Source organism: Dryas octopetala, chromosome 7 (genome assembly GCF_963921425.1).
Source record: "Dryas octopetala chromosome 7, drDryOcto1.1, whole genome shotgun sequence".
In the NCBI taxonomy this organism is placed as follows: Eukaryota; Viridiplantae; Streptophyta; class Magnoliopsida; order Rosales; family Rosaceae; genus Dryas; species Dryas octopetala.
In genome coordinates, this window is record NC_141372.1 from 14574195 (window position 1) to 14598013 (window position 23819).

General features: G+C 36.5%; 1 protein-coding gene and 1 pseudogene across 1 annotated transcript; both read left to right on the top strand.

Annotated features, from left to right (window-relative positions):
* The first annotated feature begins 3183 nt into the window (after positions 1 to 3183).
* LOC147279949 (RNA demethylase ALKBH9B-like) lies at positions 3184 to 7968 on the top strand. The gene is made up of 6 exons (XM_086251282.1): positions 3184 to 3475; positions 3948 to 4313; positions 5619 to 5704; positions 5795 to 6105; positions 7327 to 7398; positions 7490 to 7968. The coding sequence occupies exons 1-6, from the start codon at positions 3292 to 3294 to the stop codon at positions 7806 to 7808; spliced, it is 1338 nt and encodes a 445-aa protein (XP_086107408.1). The 5' UTR covers positions 3184 to 3291; the 3' UTR covers positions 7809 to 7968.
* A 10218-nt stretch (positions 7969 to 18186) lies between these two features.
* LOC147279950 (uncharacterized) lies at positions 18187 to 22218 on the top strand (annotated as a pseudogene).
* Positions 22219 to 23819: the final 1601 nt, after the last annotated feature.

The following is a 23819-nucleotide window of genomic DNA, read 5'->3' on the forward strand; positions in this document are numbered from 1 at the left end:
TAGAAATTCTTCAAAGCTCCAAATCTGAAAGGAAACAATGAAACATAATAGTTACAACCTAAATCTTCCTCTAAACACCAAATCTACAAATTGTAATAATTTTCAAAATCCCGAAACCCTAGAAGAAAATTTCATGATTTGAGAGAGGAAGAGAGAAAATGTTTGTTTACCCGTGCATGTCCTTTAACTTGTATCCATGGAGAATGCAGGAGAAAATATCTTGGGACATAGCAGTGAGAAGATGTGAATCCATGTTTCCATTGGGTTGTTGAGCAATCAAAAGGCAAGGATAGAGAGAGGAGGAAGAGACTAGTTGATTGAGGTCCATGTCGTCGGTGTTGGCAACTGGACGACGAAGAGATGGCCGAAGAGAGCTCACAACAGAGGAGAGAGAAGAGAGAGAAAGAGAAGAGGATGTGCGGCTACTTCAAGACTAAAATGAGAAGAAAAATGTTGAAGCTAGGTCTTTATAAACAAACCCTATCTGACGAATTTACTAAATTGCCCTCTAAAAGCCACATGGCACACCCCTATAGGCTGTAGACTAACTAGAAGAACTAATAACCACAATCACTAAAAATACATACACGTGTACAATTCAGCACAGCCATGAAGAGAGGACCGGACCTCCACCTTGAGGACTTGACCTCCAGGAAGCCAACATGAAGCTGAGGATCGGACCTCCACCTTGAGGTTCGGACCTCCAGAACCTCCAGCAATCAGCACATTTTTTGAAAACCATATTGTCTCCATCTACACAAATGGGTGTAGCAGGTGCTTCCTCATTCATGCACAACCCAAGCACAAAGAGGAACCACAATTTCTGAAAAAACCCAAGTCCAGGTGCCACAAACATGAATAATGGTAACCATAGAAGCAAAAAAACTCATGAATTTCCCCCACCTATGCGCAACAACAGTGGAAGGATTGAACCTCAGTTATTTGGCAATAAACAACCCAAAGGAAACCCACTTTCCGATGGTGACTGGAGGAGGAGCAACCCCTTAATTTGGGGATTTGAACCGATCGGCACTTTCTAGCGTGAGTGTTGACATCCACCGATGCTGGATCCTGTTTGGTTTGGGGGTGGGAGGAAAGAGATGCTGCCACTATATAGGGAAACCCAGTAATGGTTTAGCCACTAGGAGCAACCAGACAAAAAATTAAATTCCTTTTTTAACTCCTTTTTTTAGTTTAAATTAATTAAACCCCTTTTTTAGTTTAAATTACTGGGTTGCCACAATTTAATCAACTAATCATAATCATTAGTTGAATATGCAATCACTGTTCATGTCAGACTTAATAATGTAATCACTAATAATTAACATTAGTGAACAGCCACATTAGCAATTGGCACCCCCCCAACTTTGGTGGAAATCATTGGAGGCCTTTGGCCAAAATTGTTGTAGTGAATAAACAATACTGCGATGTAATAAGAAAGAAAATATATCAAGAGATTCTTCGTGCTGATAACGTGTTATAAACTAAGAGTGTTTCTCAAAAAGCTTGTGTATTTCATCTTTGGTAGAGGTGCCTATTTATAGGCTTACAATGATAGGATGATTAATATATACAAATCATTAACCACCCATAAATTTGTAGGTTACAAATCACTAATTACCACCATTAGTACATAGGTTACAAGAATGTCATTAAGGCATAGGTTATACAATAATGATGATATGATAATGGTGGTCATCCACACATTAATCCTTATGATTTATAACAAGAAAATGTGTCTGATTTATTTAATTGATGGAAAAATGAGAATATGTGGGGTTGTCAATGTTTGTTTGAAGCAAATTTAAGGCTGATTGGGCGGCGGTTGTAGTGGGTGGTTGCATCGGCAAGGAAGGCCGCCTCGGTGGCGGCGGTGGCTGAGAGTTGGCTTTAGAATTTGGGTATTTGGTGATGTGGGTATTGGTACATGTGAGAATGGTGTTGGAAAATTGTTAGATATAGAATTTCCCTTGTGAGCATTCTTAGCTTTGGTGGAGGATCTACTTAATTGAGGTAGGGGAAGTGGTGCTTACCAAAAAAAGCTATGTTTTTCATATATATATATATATATATATGTGTGTATGTATAAGTAATAAACTTGGATGAACAAGTGCTTGATGGTTGAAATGTGAATGAACCTTGAATGCTTGTGAATGTGATTGTTTCTGAATGTACGTGAACTTGGCTGCCAACCTGTGAATGAAATTTGACTCATATCTTGATGTATTTAACATGTTCAAATTCAAACTTGATGCTAGCATGTACATATGATTGCCATGCTTAGTTGAATTGGGATGATGTATTTATTTATTTATTTTTTTAGGGATTATTCCAAATATTTATTTTTTACGAAAGTAACTTGGGTATATACGCTTTCTTTTCTTAAGCCCAAATCAAAAGATCCTACTACCACATATCTCTGCCTCTAGAAACCATGCATCCATTTATTTTCTCCCCAAAGTTAGACATTGAGCAACAAAGCTCAGAGGAACTTCTTCCTCTGGTGAATATATGATTTAACCATTAAGATCACCAAGATAAATGAGGATAGGGCAACCAACACATCTGTTTTTTTTTTTTTTTTTTTTTTAAATTTCAAAAGCAATAGCATGCTCCATTATTCAATCAAATTATCAAATCATAAAGCATGCTCCCATCTATCCACCCCTGATAAAATGTGAACGAAGATGATATTACAATTAGCATACAAAAATTTTTTGAAGACACTCCACAACAGAGAGCTGCATTCTTTATAAATGTAAAAAACCATTTTTGAGAGTTGGGATATTTAAAAAAAAAAAAAAAAAAGGTAAGAAGAGATATAATTATATAAACCATAATTTTAATTTAACAAATATATGATGAACAAAAATAGTAATTAAGAATATGTCTGACATTGTAAATGAAAAAAACGAGGTTAACGAATTATTATTTATAAAATAAAACTATGATAAGCCCATCAAAGGCCCAGACCCAGAGGCGCCCAAGTAACCACCTTGATGGCCTGACTAACTGATTGATTGAAAGACTTAAGACAGTTACTAAAGAAAGAAAGAGTTGACAAGAACAACTGAACAAGATGTAATAGGAGGCATCCAAGGCCCAGGGGCATTGTAGTCAAATTATTTTTCTGACCAAAAAGAGAAAGACTTAATAAGTCTTGCAGAACACTGACAAGAACAACCTCAACTTCCCCAATTCCCAAGTCAATCCATCATTCTGTCTTCCAAAACTGAAAACTGGCAAACATCTCATAAATGTCAACTCATCTCATGTAATTGTGAATTTGTAATGATGATGACTGGAGAGCATGGCAAGGAGGAGTACTTGCCGGAGTCCAGTGGCGGCGGCGGCGGCGGCTGGATGAGTTTGCTGAGGACTTTAGAACGTGACGAAATTTTGCAAGTTTTGTCAAATGGGTTTTGTCAGTGCTGCCAAGTCGTTTTGGAGGATCGAATTCACAGCTTCATTAACAGTAAGAAATCGATATACCATCTCTGCATTTTTTGTTTTGAATTTCGCATTAATTCCTGTGAGTGAGAATAACAGAATTATTGGTTGTTTTTCTTTTCTTAATTATTATTTCTTATGAACAAATTATGTTTTAAGTTTATTCCTTTCTTCAAGCAGCTGATATATTTTACTTTTTTTGCTTTTGCTGTGGCCTGTGGGGTTTTTACTGTTTGTTTGATACCTTACCTTTTAGTATAAAAATAGAAAAAACAAAAGAATGTTTTATATGCCTAATTCAGTATTTTTGGGGTTTCTAGCTGTACTTGAACATTTTCTCCAATTAGGGAAATATATGTTAAGGTGGTTAGTATATTTCACTACTTTGTGTTTGTTATTCCACAGATATATATGTTATCACTTATCATTAACCATTAATAAATGCATTCTATCCTTTCCTTTTCTTTGTTTTTATTTTTTATTTTCCTTATAAGCAGAGAAAGTGGATGAGGTATCCTTTTCTAGTGATAACCACACAAGATATACACAAAAGATATCCTACCCATCAACACAAAGAGGACACAGAGGCAATTCATTTGAGCATTCAGGTTCTCAAAGATCACTCAATGGAAATTCCTCATCCATTCATGATGGGTTATCGGAGGATCCGAATGAGCATAACCGATTATCAGAAGTTCGCAGAAAGAAGGACTTCATTCACATTGAGAATATAAGTGGCAGAGCAACAAATGTGCTATTGGGCCTAGAGCTACATACTCGGGTTTTTAACTCGGGTGAGCAGAAGAAAATTGTTGAATGCATCTATAGTTTACAACGTATGGGGCAAAAGGGACAACTGAGAGGTATAATTTATTTTGACAGCTATAGTAAATTCCACACATGTTTAATTTCCATTCAACTGTTTGGGTTCCTGGGTTGTGCTTAAGTGTGCAAAAAATGAGATAACACATCATTCAGATGTAAAAACAACCTATCTGCAAAGAGTAGGAAGAAATGGAAGAGTTCTCTAGCAGTTGATAATGCTATAAATGATTAATTCGATATCTTCAACAAAACATTCTAGGAGGATATATGTTGGTTAGTCTGGTCTATCTAGATTGGGGAGGAGTTTTGTTTTCATTTTGGGGGTTTTATTTGTTTCTGTTCCGGTTCTTTAATGGTCATCCATTGTTTGTCAATTATCTTAGGCTTTATTGCACTTTACCTATTGGACTTTAGGGCCGATCTCATTTACAACTTAATAAAATAAAAAACTGTGCTAATTTATTATCTTAATTAAATTTTTTTGCAATGTCAGACCTCGGGCAGATTTCGTCATACTTTCCGTCAAACATAAGCACGTGCGCGCGTGTCGTACGTGACCTCCTTTTAAGGGGCATTATGGTTTTTTTATGTCTAATTGGAAGTGTATTTGGAAGTTTTTCATTGTAAAAAAAAGAGGTATGTAAAAGAAGCAAATCATCCTTATAGCTATTGCACTTCTAGTACCCCTAAATACAATAAAAATCTTTCGTATACACTTCAAATTTGACATAAAAAGACCAAAAAGCCCCCTTAAAAGTGGGTCATGTGTGACGACACGTGATTATTTTTAACGGAACTGTTATGAAATCTGCCTGAGTTATGATATTGCAAAAAAAAAAATTTAAATTTAGTAAATTGGTACAATTTGTTTGTTAGGTGATAAAGTGAGATCGATCTCAAAATTAAGATAGGTAAAGTGTTAAAAAGCCAATAATTTATGGTGGCTTGTTTACTGTAGATTGCTTGTAGTTCTTAAGATGCTGTGGACTGCTGGTCCACATTGATTGTTCTTCCCCTTTGTATACCATTAATATAATCACTATGTTTCTTTTTTTTAAAAAATAAAATGTCCTGGTCGGAATAATATATACATGGCTATTACAAATCCTATTTCCTTAGTATAGGCCTCTATCTGATTAGACAATGTAAACTCTAACTTGCTATTTTATTAGTAGCTATCGTTATAAAGATATCATGAAAACAATCATTAATTCATGGGTGGACTTCTTTCTGTCTCCTCATTTCCAAGCATGTGGGTTTGCATAACATATATGTGAAATAAAATGAATCAGATATTTGTCGTTCCTTATTCCATTTGTAACTTTTGCTTGAATATCTTACAGAACGTACATATACTGAACCTAGAAAATGGATGCGTGGTAAAGGACGTGTAACAATACAGTTTGGTTGTTGCTACAATTATGCAATGGTATCTCTATGTATTCTCTCTATGTACTATTAGTATTTAATTCAAATTACAATGTATGTTAGCTTTATGTTATTTTGTGTGACATTACAGGATAAGAATGGGAACCCACCAGGCATAGTTAGAGATGAAGAAGTTGATGTGCTACCTCCTTTGTTCAAGCAAATGATAAGGAGAATGGTAAAGTGGCACGTATTACCTCCAACATGCATCCCTGACAGCTGCATTGTGAATATATATGATGAAGGAGATTGCATTCCTCCTCACATCGACCACCATGATTTTGTTAGACCTTTTTGCACAGTTTCCCTTTTGGCAGAGTGCAATATACTTTTTGGTTCAAATCTAAAGATTGTGGGTCCAGGAGAATTTTCAGGACCTGTTTCTATACCTTTGCCTCTCGGGTATGCTTTTTGGTCTGCCTCTCTTCTCAATTGATCACTTCTGTTTTAATTGTTTGATCACTAGTTACCACTTACTTGAGCATTTCTTCAAGAACTGGTAACACAAAATCAAGTCTATGGTAACTTACTACATTTTTGATCGCTAGTTACCGCATTCTTGAGCGTTTATTCAAGAACTGGTAATTCGAGATCAATTAAGTTTGTGGTAACTTACCACATTCTTGCTAGTTACCATATTCTTGAACGTTTATTCAAGAATTGGTAACTCCGAATCAAGTTTGTGGTAACTCTTCAAAAAAGGCCTATCTAGATGAGTTACCACTTTCTTGATATCTCGCTCAAGTAATTGATAATTCCAGATCAAGTTTTGGGTAATTTACCACATTCTTGATTGCTAGTTACCACATTCTTGAGCATTTATTCAAGAATTGGTAACTTACAACATTCTTGAGCGTTCATTCAAGAACTAGTAACTCCGGATCAAGTTTGTGGTAACTCTTAAAAAATGGGTCTATCTAGATAAGTTACCACTTCTTGATATCTCGCTCAAGTAATTAGTAACTCTGAATCAAGTTTTGGGTAACTTACCACATTCTTGATCGCTAGTTACCACATTCTTGAACGTTTATTAAAGAACTGGTAACTCCATATCAAGTTTTTGGTAACTTACCACATTCTTGATCGCTAGTTACCACTTACTTAAGCTGGTAAGTTACCACTATCTTGATATATCGTCAGTTATCACATTCTTGATCGTTAGTTACCACATTCTTGACGGCATTGTATGCCCGCAGTCATTGTAGACGCTGTCTTTCTAATGTTTTTTACTCTTGATATACTCAATTCCTTATTATTGAAATGCATCCTCTTTTTTCAATCAAATAGCACATTCATGTTAGAGCTAGATAAAAATTTTATATAGAGTGTCAATGTATACCAAAGTGGCATTTCTTTTGAATTCTCCCTCTCTCTATCTCTCTCTCGCATTTTCTTTTCCTATATTAATTATGTTCTAATAGAAAAAGTTTAGCTATAACTAATAAATCAAATATTTCCTAGTTAACTCATAGCACTACTATTGGCCAAAAAAACGCATAGCACTACTAAGAGATATATATATATATATATTTTTTTTTTTGTCCTTCAAGAAAAAATATATGAGGAATGTATGCTGGATTTTGTAGTTAATTAATTGTTAATTGCTATACATATGATTTGCAGATCAGTGCTTATTCTAAATGGTAATGCAGCAGACATTGCTAAGCATTGTGTTCCTGGTGTTCGAGCAAGAAGGTATCCTATATATCATGTTCCCCTTCAATACAACCACTTTTTCTTTTCGTCTTTTTATGTATTTCCTGAATATTTTCTGCAATCGCTGCAGGATTTCGATTACTTTCCGAAAAATGGATAATAGCAAACAACCATACCATTATTTTCCCGATCCCGAGCTTCAGGGAATTAAACCTGTCGCGTGTTCCCCCTTTGCCAAATCACAAGTCCAGCAAGAACAACAAGAGAGGCCTTACTCCTTTTCTCCTTTCAAGTCACAAGTCCAAAAAAACCTCCATCAACGTGACAAATTTGACCGCGATAAATCCAACAATGTTAAGAAGAGGAATAGCAACTCTTTTCTTCTTGAGAAAGATGATTTCCCTCCAGGTTTAAATTATGAGAACAGGCGCATGGTCAAGAAAAGGTGAGTTATAATTTGATTTTTTTTTTCTTTCTCTTAGCTGCATGTATCTGTAGGATTTGGTTTATTGTATCCTAAAACAATTGGGTGTTTTCATAAAGTCATTCTTCTGTATCCTTTAATAAACTCTTTGTATTTTTAGTGTTAATTTAATAAAAGTTTGTACTTAATCAGAGTGATGCATGGGGGATTGGAGATAGACCTAAACTTGCATATTTGCTTTCTTTGTATAATGGCATGGTTTGACATCTTATGTTGTGTTCTGTTCTAGCCACAGTTAAACAAGTAAGTCGACCAGTGAGAGAATTTTCTTTGGCCAGGTTTGTGAGAGAGCTAGATGTGAAAGTTTTTGGGTTTTGGTTATGGGAATCAAAACTACTCTTCATTGTTTCTTGTACGCATTATTCATTTGAAGGATAAGGTACGTACGTGTTAACCATAAGTAGATATTTGTGAAATCACCTCCAATCTGGCATAAACTGCTAACAATATACCCAAGTGTCAGATACACAAAGGCTACAGAAGGATACAGCAACATATACAAACAAGAATTTGAGTTTGTATTACTCTTATAATATTTTGATTATGGGTTCTCAAAACCATGACCATATATGAAAGGCTTTTTATCATGTTACCCACTTGAACTTTAATCTGTTTTTCACTTTACCACATAATAAATTTTTTGACTCGGTGTACCACCTGAATTTTAAAAAATTTTCAATGTGAAACCTCCTTCCAATTCTGTCACATTTTTTGTTAAAAATAAGGCTATTTTGGTCTTTTTATCTTAATTTACTGTTCATCATCTTCAACCTCAAGCCTCATGTTTTTCAATTTTTATCTCAACTTCACCCCTACTTTTGACTCATCAAATTTCCACCAAATTCAACAAACTTATACTCATTTTAAAGCTATGCAACTCCTCTTTATAACCATACAAAGATCACTCAAAATAGACGGGTAAAATGCAAGATAATTGGTCTCAAAGGTAGGTACCCGAAATTGTCCAAAATTTGCAGATTTCCCAAAATTCATCCAACTTCAATTCTCTTTGATTCCCAACATCCAATTCGGTTCCTAAGGCTAAGGAATGATAAATTATAACTTATAGTTCAATTAAAATCATAGAAAACTCGATCAAAAGGAATGAAAATCAAAAACCCAAAACTGAAAATTTACTCTCTACACCCCAACTCGAAAATCACTTCAATTCTCCTTCAAACTCTAGGTTGTTTGTGATCCTATAAACATCTCTAACAATTATATAAACCTCACCAAAACAGATTTCATCACCAAATTCGAAATCAAAGAAAAACAGAGTGTATGCAATTGGAGTTTACCTCTTCTCCTTTCCAGCTTTCTCCTTTCTCTTTCTCTGTATTCCTCTCTTTGTCCCTTTCTCTCCTTCTTCTCCTCTCTCTCTGGTTTTTCCTTTCTTCTTCCTTTTTCTTTCTTTCTCTCGAGTTCTCTTTGGTTCTGCTAGGTTTGATGTTCTAAGTTGTGTTTAAAACCCCAGCCTTATACCACCAACACCACACCACACCACCACAAACACACACCTCACTTAAACCACCACCCAGTCACCTCTTAGAATAACCAATCAAAACTATACTCTAAAACAACAAAAGAAAATAGAGAAGTGTAGAAGCTACTATCTTCTACACGTCCAAATTTTTTTTTAAACATAAATATAAAAATAATTGCAACTAATTAGACAAAATTATTAGCTAATTTAATAAAAACTGAGTTATTTCATTTTACTTCTCTTGATTTTGACTTCTTAGTTTTGAGGTTTATGTTTTTTATGGGGATTTTGAAGGAAATTGAAGGAATTTGGAGTTGGGTGAAATTTGGGGTGATGAATTTGAAAGAAATTGAAGTTCGGTGAAATTTGAAAAATCTGCAATTTTTTTTAGATAATTTGGCAGTTTCGGGTAGCCTAGTTTGTGACCCATTATCTCGAGTTTCATAGCTTCTTTTTGAATTATTTTTATATGGTTGTAAAGAGGAGTTTCATGGTTTCAAAATCAGTATAAGATTGTTGATTTTGATGGAGATTTGATGAGTCAAAAGTAGGAGTGAAGTTGAGATAAAAATTAGAAAACATGAGGCTTGAGGTTGAAGATGATGAACAGTAAATTAACATAGAAAGACCAAAATAACCTTATTTTTAACAGAAAATGTGACGGAATTGGACGGAAGGTCTCACATTGAAAATATTTTAAAATTCAGGTGGCACATCGAGTCAAAAAATTTATTAAGTGGTGAAGTAAAAATCGGGTCAAAGTTCAGGTGAGTAACATGATAAAAAGCCTATATGAAAATTTCACATTGTCTTCTTAAATTTGGCTGATGCACACCAAATATGAAAAAAAGAAAAGAGAAAGGGTCAAACAGGGAAACAAACCAATAGTCAAGAATGCTAAGCAAATGACTTATGAATCAATGAGTAGCCAAATTGAATGAACAGTTACACAAAATCAAACAACCATATACAGGAGCATTTGATAAAGAACATGTCCATAAATAGATGACTCAATAAGAAATTATTGGGTATAACAGAAACATTGCCACGTAATATAACCAACTTATGTGTTATACATTGCCATGTCGTCCAACAATACCCTTACACGTTGGATTGGTTACACTACGTACGTGGTGGTGTATCAGTATCAAGACCGCCCCCGGATTTCCACCCTGAAACCCGAAGAGGTCCTGCGGGATCCAAAATTAAGGAAAATTCTACCGAAAATTCGGCAGAACCTCCCCTAAAAATGGTCTAATCCCAAAATTTATAACCTGTTAAAACACACTTCTAAATTTTTCAACTTCCCAACCACAACCAATTTGGGTCTCCGACCCAACATAAAATTTACAAATTTCATAAGGTTACAACTAAACATCAGAGCCAACTACAAGATAAGGTTTACATGAAATCCTACACTATACAATATGAAGAGAAAGCCCGCCTCGACGAGAAAATTGTGACCGGCTGCCGCTTCCACCTGGGGGAACCATTAAAACACAAGAAAAATGACTCACGGTGAGAAGGGCTCAGTGAGTGGATGAACAAGTCAAATGATAACAAAGTTAATAAGGTAAAACATTTTATTAATAATCTCAATTGCACAAACACAATAGATTTCCCCCATTTTAAAATATGCTTTGAACTGATAAAAAGAATTGACTAAAAATATTTTATCTAATAAAGTTTTTCAGAATTATCGTTGGCCATATAAGCACCCAATGGACAGGCTCCACATTGGTACCGTACAAGACCGTCGCACCAAGTGGACCGTCTACATAACCTTCCACCCGCACCGTCGTAACGCCGTCATACGAGTGGAATTATGGTGTCCCTTGTACTGTCGTAACGCCGTCATACAAGTGGACTTACGGTGGCCATTGTACCGTCGAATCGCCGTCGTACAATAAGCCAAGTGTCGTACGTGCGCATAGATTACCCTTCCACCCACACCGTCGCAACGCCGTCATGCGAGTGGATTTGGGGTGTCCCTTGTACCGTCGAATCGCCGTCATACAAGTGGACTTACAGTGGCTCGTGTACCGTCGAATCGCCGTCGTACAACAAGCCAAAGTGTCGTACGTGCACTTAGATTGCCCTTCCACCCACACCGTCGCAACGCCGTCATGCGAGTGGATTTAGGGTGTCCCTTGTACCGTCGAATCGCCGTCATACAAGTGGACTTATAGTGGCCCGTGTACCGTCGAATCGCCGTCGTACAACAAGCCAAAGTGCCGTACGTGCACGTAGATTACCCCCAAAGGGCGAGGCATCCCGGCACACGGCCCAAAGCCTATGTGTGTGCCGTGATGGGTCCCAAAGACCTACTTAATAACCGGTGGGTACTTAGACGGCCTACCAATTAATTTGTTTAATTATTTGATAACCCTTAGATCGACATGGCAAATAATTCAATCCATTTAAAATATTTATTTATGCATAACAGACTTTACTCAATTCATTCTTTCATTATTTAACTCAAAATTTCAAAAGTAATATCAAAACCATAAAACCCATAAACTTTGCAAGCAAAAGAAAATCCACTCACAATATTGGAGCCTAGTGTCGGCCTCCGGATGAATCACCTCTAGTCTCGGGAGCGTCGCCTAAAACAACCAAGCATACAAAACATAAATTTGACTTGGTATAGAATGTAGATTAAAGTGTGAAATTGAATCTAAGTGTTCTTCTCTTGACTTCTTGGTCTCGTTTAATTCACCCATCAATACAACGCCTCCAACAACTTGGAAACATCTAAAATATTCCTCTATATACTTCCATAACCCAATCTAATCTTACCCAGTTAAGTAAATCTTTTCTCTATTCCCATTTTCTCAAATTTGCAAACTTTCCCTTACTTATTTCACTTATAACCGAAACTAGGGATCCTAAGGATTTAAAATTGTCCTCAATGCATTTAGAAACACCTCATATTGCCAATTTCTCCATTAACCCATTTGGGCATAATACCTCCAACCGAATTTCTCAATTTCTCTATATTTCCTTGAACTCTTCCCAAAGTTTATGATCCTAATCCTAAATTTAAGATTCCTAGAGTGAACACCATCTCAAACCCATCAAAAATACTCCCCCAACTTCGAATTTCTTAAGAAACCCGAAATGGTCTCAACGCTCAAAAATTAAACTCTGATTTCTCAAGTTTTTAACAGCAATTTAAAGGAAAAGGGAGCCCATTACCTAGAGAGAAAAAACCCCCAAAATTTCATGGAAAACGGGGTAGAAATCTGGCCGGATTTGAAAGAGTTGTCGGCTGCCCTTATCGCTCGTTTCTGGGCTGTTTGTTGCAACCGGGGTTGGGGGGTGGCTGGGCTGGTGGCGCCGGCGGCTAGGACGAGTGGCCAACTACTCGACGTCGGCTGGAAGTGGGCGGAAGGGCTGGACTTGTGTGGAGCTGAGTGTGCGCAGGGAATTGTTGCCGAGAGAGAGAGAGAACTTAGGGGCTCGGGGTGGACGATCGGCTCCGGCGATGGGGGTCGCGCGGCTGCCTTGGTTGACGAGGAAATGGCCGGCGTTGATGGTTGTGGTGGTGGCTGGCTGAGTGTTTGCAGAGAAAGTCACGGAGGGAGGGGAAGAGTGAGGTCGCGGGCAATGAGAGAGAGAGAGAGAAATAGATAGGGGGGGTGTGTTGAGTAACATTGTGGGGGTTTCTAGAGAAATCCTGTTTTAATACTAAAAAATTTTCTAGAATTTTCATGAAAAAGGACAAAATTGCCCCTAAAATGTTTCGCCCCACATTCTCAAACCGTGGCCCAAATTTAAATTCCGTCTTCGGAAATACGTTATGAACTACTCATTTTCTTATTAGAATGTATAAGTCTCTTTCAAATTAAACTTCCCAACTAGGTCACTACCGAATGAAATTTAACTTGATTTTTATATAAAAGAACGAAACTTGGGTCGGGTCATTACAATCAGTTATACTGTTACCCTAAAAAATCACGGCAGACTTAGCCGAGAAAATTGATTCACTGGTAGTCCTTATACTTTGTGCGCGGGCGTGCCACTTCATGGCCAGATGGCCGGATACAGAATGTATTATGATGCCTAGTTTGTTGTATTACACCGTGATTCAAACTCCCAATCAAACGAACGTGCGGCAGGATAAGGAACAAAAACCTCGCCTAGATTCAATCGCCTTGATCCTCAAGGATTTCTAATTACTTGGTGTGACTATAACAGTGTGCTCGAAAGTAAAGATGCGATTAATGGGTGCTTGAGTAATTGGATGCAACGATAAATTATGAACTTTGATGTAAAAAGTATAGACAATCTGATTGTCTTGAAAACGAGTAACAATTGTAGTTCTAATAACAAATCTCATGATGAAAAGACATGAAAACCCAGGATTAAGACAAAAGAAATCGATACTAAGAACAATGAGATCCTAGTAGAGCTAAAACAAAAGGAACAATTTGCTTGAGAGCTTGAAGAACTTGAAAAATCGAGATGCTTGATCTGAGATTTGAGTTGAGTTGTGTTGAATGTGTTGGAGAGAGCTCTTCTTCTTGTCAATGCTTCATTTATATAGTGATCAATCCTTTAGGGTTTTAGGAAACCCTTTCCTATACAAACTCTATTTCCTCTTTCCTTCACGCTCAAGACGTACTTACCATTTTGGATTGATTTAAATCTCCTAATTCACCAAGGACTCTCGGCGCAACTAGGTTTCTTCATAAAAACACATTCTGATTTGGATTTTGGTTTTGGAGCATCCTTGCTGTGGACTTGGGCTTTAACTGTCATTGGGCTTAAACTCTTCTTATGAATTTTTGGGCTTAATTGGTCGTGCTTTCGGCCCAATTCCGAAATAGGGTGTAAACATATACCCAATAATTTTTCCACACACATGGGCTAGTAGTGATGTCATGACTCATGTATAGCCACTACTCCACCAAACACCTGGGCTTTAACTGGCAGTGGGCTTAAACTCTCCTTATGATTTTTTGGGCTTAGCCGTGCTTTCGGCCCAATTCTGAAATAGGGTGTAAACATATACCAATAATTTTTCCACACACCTGGGTCAATAGTGATGTCATGACTCATAGCCACTACTCCACCAGACACCTCATCCCTTATTACTTTCTGAACATGCTCGAACCCCGATTATGCCACAGAGGCACCCTTCCTGAGTATCCCAAGAGATTAATGTCAAACCACTGACCTTAATCCCCCAAGACACTCGGGGACGATCAGAGTACTCATTACACAATAGGATCTTTAAAGGAATAATAAAATCAAAATAAATAGTAATCAAAATAAAGATTAACCAACCCGTTAGGGTGAAATAGTTAAATCAGCACCCCAAAAAGAGAATTACCAAAGTATAAGTAAAACCCAAAAGTTACAAAATGAGTAAACAAAATAACATTGTTTCAAAATGGGTTCCCAATATAAAACACACATGGGAAAGCAAGATCCGCTACTATAGCAAAAGACATGATAACAGAGACCTTGAGACACCCGACAAGAGAATCCAAGCTACGCACCCTTTCAGTCAAGATCTCCTCCAAGAGGTAAATCTGCATAAGCAATGGGGTAGAAACAAAACAAACAAACAAAGTAGGGTAAGCATCTCATACGATCATAACTTCCCTCAAGGGACCCTGCTAGGTTTGAAAAACCTTTAAAACCATTTCCTTGTGAAAGATTGATTCCAAAATCCCAAAACATTTCCACAAAATCGATTTAACACCTCAGCTACTGCAGTATATGGTAAACATGCATAAAAACCCATAAATAACAATAACTCAGATGATCGATACACATTAGGTACAACTATGGCCAGCTTTAATAAAAAAAAAAAAAAATAGCATTGATAGCGAGAGTGCTCTGTAAACAGAAAATAGGAACTTATAATTGAGAAACCGTATCACTGCCACTTAATCAATCGCGGGTCTCCGTTTCGCACAAACACACGTAGCCACGTGTTAGCCTGGCTAAACTCCCCATAATGTACAGATCAATTCTTCTAGAAGGTTTAGGAATTTGAACCCAAGGTCCCATACTAAGCTATCCAAACTCTCAGACCAAACACAATAATAATAATAGCATATTATCATAGTTTAAAAATTACATATACACACACAAAGTCCATAGTTAGGAATGTAGGATAAATCTCCCTACCTGGAATCCAATGCTTTACACGTATTCTCTTCTATAAGCCTTCCATGTTCGCGCACGGTTCTATCTTGGCAAATCCGTCGTAACTAGACAATACTGCAACCTTAACCTCTTAATAACTCGGCAACTAGGTAACTTGGTAATTCGATAGAAACAAAAACGACAAAAGAAAACAAAGTCTAAGTTAGGGATGATTAACAATAAGGGAAGACGATATGACCTTTCCTTTAGTCATACGTCGCTCGTTTCTGGTCCTAAGTGGACTAAACTCCTCTCTTTAGAGTTTACTTAAGCGTTCACAAGTTTCAAGTTTTATCTTGACGTCGAACCAATTGACTATTTGCTTAAACTCAAACCAAATCCTTAAAATAATTTAGATTGATCCAATTTAATCGCTATAATTGAAACTTGATAATTCTACCATGCTAATTACTCTTAAACAAACAAATAAGTCTCCAAAAATAAGGCTGGGTATGCTTAATTAATAAATAAGTCCTACTTAATTAATCTAAGCATGCATCCTAATATTAAAGCCTAAAAATAAATAAATAAAGTAGAAATAATAAAATACTTATCCAGTTATAGACCTCCAAAGCTAGACCCACTCCTAGGGACTCCTCCTTTCACTCCCAAAACTTTAAACTATGAGAAGTTTATTCCCTTTTGGTATGTCTCTTCTTAGAGATCGAGACTCCCAAATAACCAAGGAGTGAGTAACTCTAACTTCACTTGGTGGTGTAAGTGAAAATAAGGGACTGAGTCTCTAGTTATAGGCACTAGAGGGTTGGAAGAAGTTGTAAATCTCTAATGTGAGACAAATTGCACTAAAATCCTCAAAAGAAGGCTGAAATTCGAATTGGGTCAAGAAAACCCATCACAAAACTCATTTATACTAACAAAAAAATTGCGGGTCAACCCGGTTGGTGGCGCGCTGGTCGCGCGACCCGGCTGCAAAGTGATCGGTTCTCTCTCTCGAATCAACGGCCCAGATCTCGCTCAATTAATGAGTTTGGACGGTCGCGACTAGATCGCGAGTCTGGCTCCGGTGTGACGCGCGTAGGACAGCTCCCGTGAGCTTGGCATGTCAACGCCTGCTGGTGCCTCGTCAATGCGAGTGGACCAGTCACGTTGCGACACGTGTCACGTGTCAGTCTAGTCTGCAAAACAAATTAATTTCTTTCTTTTCCTATTTTTCTAATTTCTCCAAATTTTGTTAAATCACCAAAAATAGCTCGGGGCTCCAAATAATTCTCCGAAAAATCCTACGGACTTGTAGTGATTAATCCTAATTTCCTGTAACCTAAAACACTAAATTGATCTCCATAAAAGTTAAAGAAAATTCAACTTCAATGAATTTAATTTTCAAAAATTAATTCCGACTTGATAATCACCAAAATGATATCACACTCAAGGATACTGGAGCTCAACTCTAAACCTCTATTGGTACAAGTTAGTTACTCAAGAGATAAAGGAAATCTCTTTCCTTTAAGAAATCTTAAGTTTCTAAGTACAAAAGAAATTCGAAAACAGGTGTCAAAACACAATAGGATTGCAAAAAAATCCAGAGTGTTACACAAGGCAACCCATAAATTGCACAAAGTGTATAATTCTCAGGTGTTTTCAAATTAAACTGCACATTCTTATATATATATATATATATAGACAGCTTAGTTGGCCCTTTTTTTAAAGCTTTTCATTTGTCTAATTAGGTCAGAGTAGGTCTACAACAAACATGGATTGTGTTCGTATCTCTAGTCTTAGATGGAGGACGAGTGTGAGTGACTTCAGTAGCCCTGATACTGAAAGGGAACATTAGCATTGTCTCACAACATCTAATTAAATTATTGTTTCCACAATTGTGTCAAATTAATAGTCATTTACATTGTTTTCCTCATAGGGCAATTATCTTCTTCACCGTCCTTCTCCTTTATTATTCTCATTATGTAGTATATTTTCATGATCGGAATTGTTTATTTTTTAGATCATTCTTTGAAGATCATCTCTGTAAAAAATCAATTAAATCAGAAATCATTTGGTCATATAATCGTTATCAAATAAACAAATTGTGAATCAAACTGTTACAAAAACCGTCTATTTATTTGCTCACATTTATGCAATTAAACGATTTCGGATTCGGTAGATTTTTTTTAGAGATGATCTTCATTGAATAATCTAAGAAACAAATGGTTTGGATCATAAAAATACATTGCGGAATAAGACTAATAAAAGATAAGCTAGGTTGGTAGAGAAGGTAGATTGAAGAAGGTGAATTGCATTTCAATTCCCATTGTTGATATACTACTTATGCAATATGTTACTAGCTAATTGACAATTAGAAAAACATTCTAATGCGAAAAATGGACCGGAATGAATAAATTTAAAAAATAGATATTTTTAAAATATTTACTATAAAGATTATAACTATAAAATGATCATGTAAACATAAATTACATAAATAATTTAAAAAATAGTTTGGGTTTTTTTTTTCTTTGAAAATTTCGTTGGTTTATCTAATATTAGACCAACTAGCTATTGGATTATTGATAAAAAAAAAATTCCCAAAAATAAATTGTACGTACCAAAAAAATTAACCAACATAGGGGTTATTTGTAAATTTCAAGGCAATAGAACCTTAGACACGACCATTAAATTGAGCCCAAATCCAATCTCTTGACTCTCTCGGTAAGAACAACATGTAGGAAATAGAAAAAATTGATGAATGATTGGTGGCACCAATCCCTTGCAGTCAATTCCAGATGAATCAAGTCCCTGGACCAAAGAAAAACATTTTCGAAAAACCCCCAGGTATGGGCACATCAAATAACACTCTCACTACTGCTATTATTTTCATTTCATTAACCATGTCTAGAATGTGATTTTGATGAGTGCTAATTAGAATGTGACATATATGTTGAATTATGAGTTACATATGAGGAAAAGTCTATGAGAATTGGGAAGCTTCCCCTCAACCCCCACTTGCAAGTTGCAATTGAATCTTTAGTCATGCATGTGCATCATGAGCCTGAAGATTACATTTTGTTGTCAATTCTTTAATCAATAAACTCAACGCACGCTCAGAGCAAATGATGCACGATCTTCAATAGTGTCATGCTCTGTTGCTTTTTGCCTTATTATCTTGTGTGTTCAGCTGATTTCATCATCAAACTTTGCTTTTGCTTCTGCTGCTCCTACTGAAGCAGAGGCTCTTCTCAAATGGAAAGCCAGCTTTCAAAATCAAATCCAGTTCAATAATCTCACCTCATGGACTTACCTTCCCAGTAACAATGCCACCAATTCTTCCACCAATCATAAACCAAATACAAGCCCATGCATTTGGGCTGGGATTTCATGCGACTCTGCTGGAAGTGTCACCAGGATAAACCTTACCAACTCTGGTGGGATTCTCACCAGAAATCGGTCTCCTAACAAATCTTACCAGTCTAAGTCTCGCTGCAAATAATCTTTCTAGTTCAATCCTTGCATCGTTAAGTGATCTGAGAAATCTTACCCTTCTCTATCTCTATAAAAATAAGCTTTCTGGAACTATTCCTCAACAGATAGGGAACTTGAAATCTATTGATATAGAGTTAAGCCTCAACAATTTAACAGGCTCTATCCCTCCAAATTTTGGAAACTTGAAAAAGCTAAAAGTCTTATACTTGACCAACAATCAACTGTCTGGTCCTATCCCACCGGAGATAGGAAATTTGAAGTCCCTAGAGCAATTAAAACTTTATACAAACAATCTTTCTGGTTCAATCCCAGAATCCATAGGTGATTTGAGAAATGTTACCCATCTATATTTGTATACAAACAGGTTTTCTGGAACTATTCCTAAAGAGATAGGAAACTTGAAGTCTCTGGTGCACCTAGATTTGAGCGAGAACCAATTCACTGGTTCAATTCCTACTTCATTAGGTGATTTGAGAAATCTTATCCATCTCTATCTCTATTCAAATATGTTTTCTGGAACTATTCCTAAAGAGATGGGGAACTTGAAGTCTCTTGTGAGTTTAGCCCTTAATAACAACACTCTTTCTGGTTCAATCCCTCCATCATTAGGTCATCTGAGAAATCTTACCCTTCTGTATCTCTTTATAAATAAACTTTCTGATACAATTCCTAAAGAGATAGGGAACTTAAAATCTATGGTGGATCTACAGTTGGGCTACAACTATTTAATAGGGCCTATACTTCCAAATTTTGGAAACTTGAAAAAGCTAACCGTGTTAGACTTGGCAAACAATCGACTTTCTGGCACTATTCCTAAAGAGATAGGGAACTTGAAGTCTCTTGTGCACCTAGATTTGAGGGAGAACCAATATATTCACTGGTTCAGTTCCTACTTTATTAGGTGATTTGAGAAATCTTGCCCATCTCTATCTCTCTACAAATAAGCTTTCTGGTCCTATCCCATCGGAAATAGGAAGTCTCATGAGGTTGACAAACTTGGAGTTACATAATAATCAATTAGTTGGTTATTTGCCCCAAAACCTTTGCCAAGGTGGATCACTCGCAAACTTATCAGTAAGCAACAACCATTTGACAGGTCCAATCCCTAAAAGCTTGAAAACATGCATGAGCTTATTCAGATTGTGGCTTGATGGGAACCAATTGACAGGCAATATATTTGAAGATTTTGGTGTCTATGAAAATCTTCATTTTATAGATATAAGTGATAATAAATTTTATGGTGAAATCTCACAAAAGTGGGTACAGTGCCCACAACTAACAACCTTACGAATTGGGGGAAACAACCTTACTAGTAGTATACCACCTGAGATTGGCAATGCAATCCAAATTCAAGAACTCAATGTTTCTTCAAATCGTTTAGTTGGGATTATCCCAAAGGAGTTTGGGAGATTGACTTCTTTACAGAGGTTGATGTTGGATAGAAATCAACTGTCTGGTCGTGTACCATCAGAATTTGAATCACTTACTAATATTAAGTATCTCGACTTGTCCACAAACAAATTCAATGATTTAATTACTAGCTTTCTGGGTGACTTGGCCAAATTATTCTACTTTAATTTGGGCAACAACCAGTTCAATCAAGGAATTCCAATTCAATTGGGGGAGTTACTTCACTTGACCCAACTTGATTTAAGTGCTAACTTGCTTGGAGGTAAGATACCATCAGCAATGGGCAATTTGGAGAGTTTGGAGAAGTTGAATCTTTCCCACAATAATCTTTCTGGTTTCATTCCAACAAGTTTTGGAGGTATGCATGGCTTGTTGAATATTGACATATCCTACAATGACTTGGAAGGGCCCCTTCCCAACATCAGTGCATTTCAAGATGCTCCCCCAAAAGCATTACAAGGCAACAAAGGATTGTGTGGATATGTTGGAGCTTTGCAACCCTGCGAACATGGCTCAAAAAAGGAAAAGGACCACAAACTCATATTTGTAATCACATTTTCTCTTGTGGCAGTACTTTTACTTCTTTCTTCTATATTTTCAATTTGCCTTTGTAGTAGAAAGGAAAAAGAAGCATCAGCATCCAGAAGAAACCATTGCGCATGAAGAGGTTTCTTTTTTAGTATTAAATTTTGATGGAAAAACCATGTATGAGGAAATCATAATGGCAACCGAGGATTTTGATTCTAAATATTGCATTGGGACAGGAGGATATGGAAGCGTACGTCTTCAGAGTAAATTTGCGATCCGCCAACATAGTTGCAATGAAGAAACTTCATTTGCTATGCAATGGTGAGAAGAATTTTCAAAAGGTGTTATTGAATGAAATAAGGGCACTAACAGAGATACTGAAATATTGTGAAGCTTTATGGTTTTTGTTCCCATAAACAGCACCCATTTTTGGTGTATGAGTATCTAGAAAGGGGTAGCTTGGCCACAATGCTGAGAAAGGATGATGAAGCTAAAGAATTGGGGTGGAGTAAAAGAGTGAATATTGTTAAAGGTGTAGCTTATGCCTTGTGCTACATGCACCACAATTGCTTGCCACCAATTGTGCATCGGGACATATCAACCAAGAACATTTTGGTGGATTTTGAATATGAGGGCTTTCTATCAGACTTTGGCACTACTAAGTTTTTAAACCCAGACTCAACTAATTTGACTGCCCTTGCGGGCACATACGGAAATGTGACACTAGGTAATATTGTGGTTTTATGTCTTTGATATTATTGTATATTTAACATGTTTTATGGTTTTATTTTTAGACTAATGATTCATTTTCAGGGTTAGGATGAGGTTAATTAAGGATAAAAATGTTACACTTCTAATTAATCATTGATTGCATGATACACTTTATGCAAACTTTCATTGAATAGTTATACCTACATACTAACAATGCCATTGTTATGAGCTTTTTCTTTAAGCAAAGCTTGCTTATACAATGGAAGTGAATGGGAAATGCGATGTGTATAGCTTCGGAGTAGTAACACTAGAAATAATTTTGGGAAGGCATCCGGGTGATCTTCTCTCATCTTTATCTTTAGGGTCATCATCATGATCATCCTCTTCATCTTCATCTGCATTACCAGCCCATCAAATTCCAATTGTGGAGTTTTTGGACAAACGCATTTCCCCTCCTACACATCAAGAAGCAGGGGAAGTGCTCTCTCTTGTGAAGACAGCGTTTCCCTGCTTGAATGCCCGTCCACTATCCCGTACAACAATGAAACAAGTTTCTCAATACCTCTTTGCTCAAAGTCTGCATTTGTCAAAGCCATTGGGTTTGATAACCTGTGGTGAATTGCTTTCTCTCCATGGTTTCACTACTTGAGGAAGTTTCTTATTTCCTATACATATTTGACTTTGTGTGAGCTTTCTTTTTAGAAGAAAGATTCTTCTTCGATTGTACCTTATTGTAATCTATTTCACATACTTGCATGTGTACTGTGGCTCTTATATACTCCATGTGGTGTGCCTCAATGTTAAAAGTTTGTTGTTTTCCATGTGAGAAATTTAAGAGAATAAAGCAATGGTTTCTATTTGTATAATGGTTTGATATATTTATATACAGTGCATTCTTATATGCGTATATGTTATATGCAATACGACTAGACAATGCAGGCTATGCAGCAACACATACAGACCAATCTGAGTTTGTACATCACCCCAACAGAGAAGAAAAGACCCCCACAAAGCTAAAAATCAATTAAATTTTCAAAATTAATCAACAAAATCTATCAACAATTTAATCAGAAAAATAGGTAAGCCGAATTTGACGTGGCAGTGATTGCAATGGCGACACTATATATGAAACAAAGGGTCATAAAATCATATACAAACACAGCCATTCTCAGTTTCAATTTTCTTACAAAGACCAAGAATCAGAAAACAAAAGTGTCGATGTCCCTAATCAAGTTCCTTTTGCATCCGAAGACTGTGAGCAACTCAAAAAGGCCTTCAAAGATTCCTTCTTTTATTTTCTGATCGTTTTATCCTTCGCAGCATTTCTTGTTCCGATCATCACATGCCCCATCTTTTGTAATTCGCTTCAAGATTGATTCTGAACCAACCCCATTTGACCGATCCGATTGTTAACGTTAAACATAACGTAAATGATCTAATTAATAATGGAAAATGAGCTGTCTTTTAATTCATCTTCATTCACTCTTTCAGTATCAATGGTCAGATCGGTGTTTTATGTATGTGGGGTCTCGTAGGTTGGTGTAAGAAAGGTCCATGTGAATGTGATTGCCTGCCTTTTGTAAACGATGATCTGTTAAGCATGTTTTACATGTTGGTCACTTCACTCTGCTCCAAAACTCTGTTTGTATTAGAAGAAGATTATGTATTTGGGCTAATTCTACTGGAAAAAAAGAAAGAAAGAAATAATTGGTATACATACATTATAGCATGTTTGTAGATAAACATTTGCATCTAATTTTTTTTTTTTTTTGGGGTGACTGGGAGCCTGCAAAGGCCCAAAACAGAAAACAATTTGCACCTAACTTTATTGAGGAACAAAAGTGAAGTTACTGTGAATATAAGAGACAAAGACTTTGACAGTACTGTTATGGGATAGAGGAATGAATTGGTTGATTGCTATATTTCTAATAGGTACTTATTTACTTTCCCAGATACCCAATATGTAATCAGTATGAGAGAAAATATATTTTACTTTTGTATTGCTAATTTTAGCTTTAGCTCAGTAGCAAGATGGGTTAACGCATCACTAACAAAAACCATGACATCTACAACTTATTCTGATGATAAAATAGGCTCTCTGGCTTATTTTCTTATATTGCATGAATTCTCACTCTTTAGTCTTTGCAATTCACCTGTTGATACATGCTTGCCGTGCGTGTCACTGTTCTCCTGTTCTTAGTCTTTTACTACTCTAAGTGGATGAGCTGTTCTTAGTCTTAAAGGTGAAAG

Bases quoted from the DNA above. Each gene is read 5' to 3' on its own strand.
- LOC147279949 (XM_086251282.1), top strand. From the start codon at position 3,292: ATGATGATGACTGGAGAGCATGGCAAGGAGGAGTACTTGCCGGAGTCC. The intron at 3,476-3,947 runs GTAAGAAATCGA...CCTTATAAGCAG, and splicing joins AATTCACAGCTTCATTAACA to AGAAAGTGGATGAGGTATCC. The intron at 5,705-5,794 runs GTATCTCTATGT...GTGACATTACAG, and splicing joins GTTGCTACAATTATGCAATG to GATAAGAATGGGAACCCACC.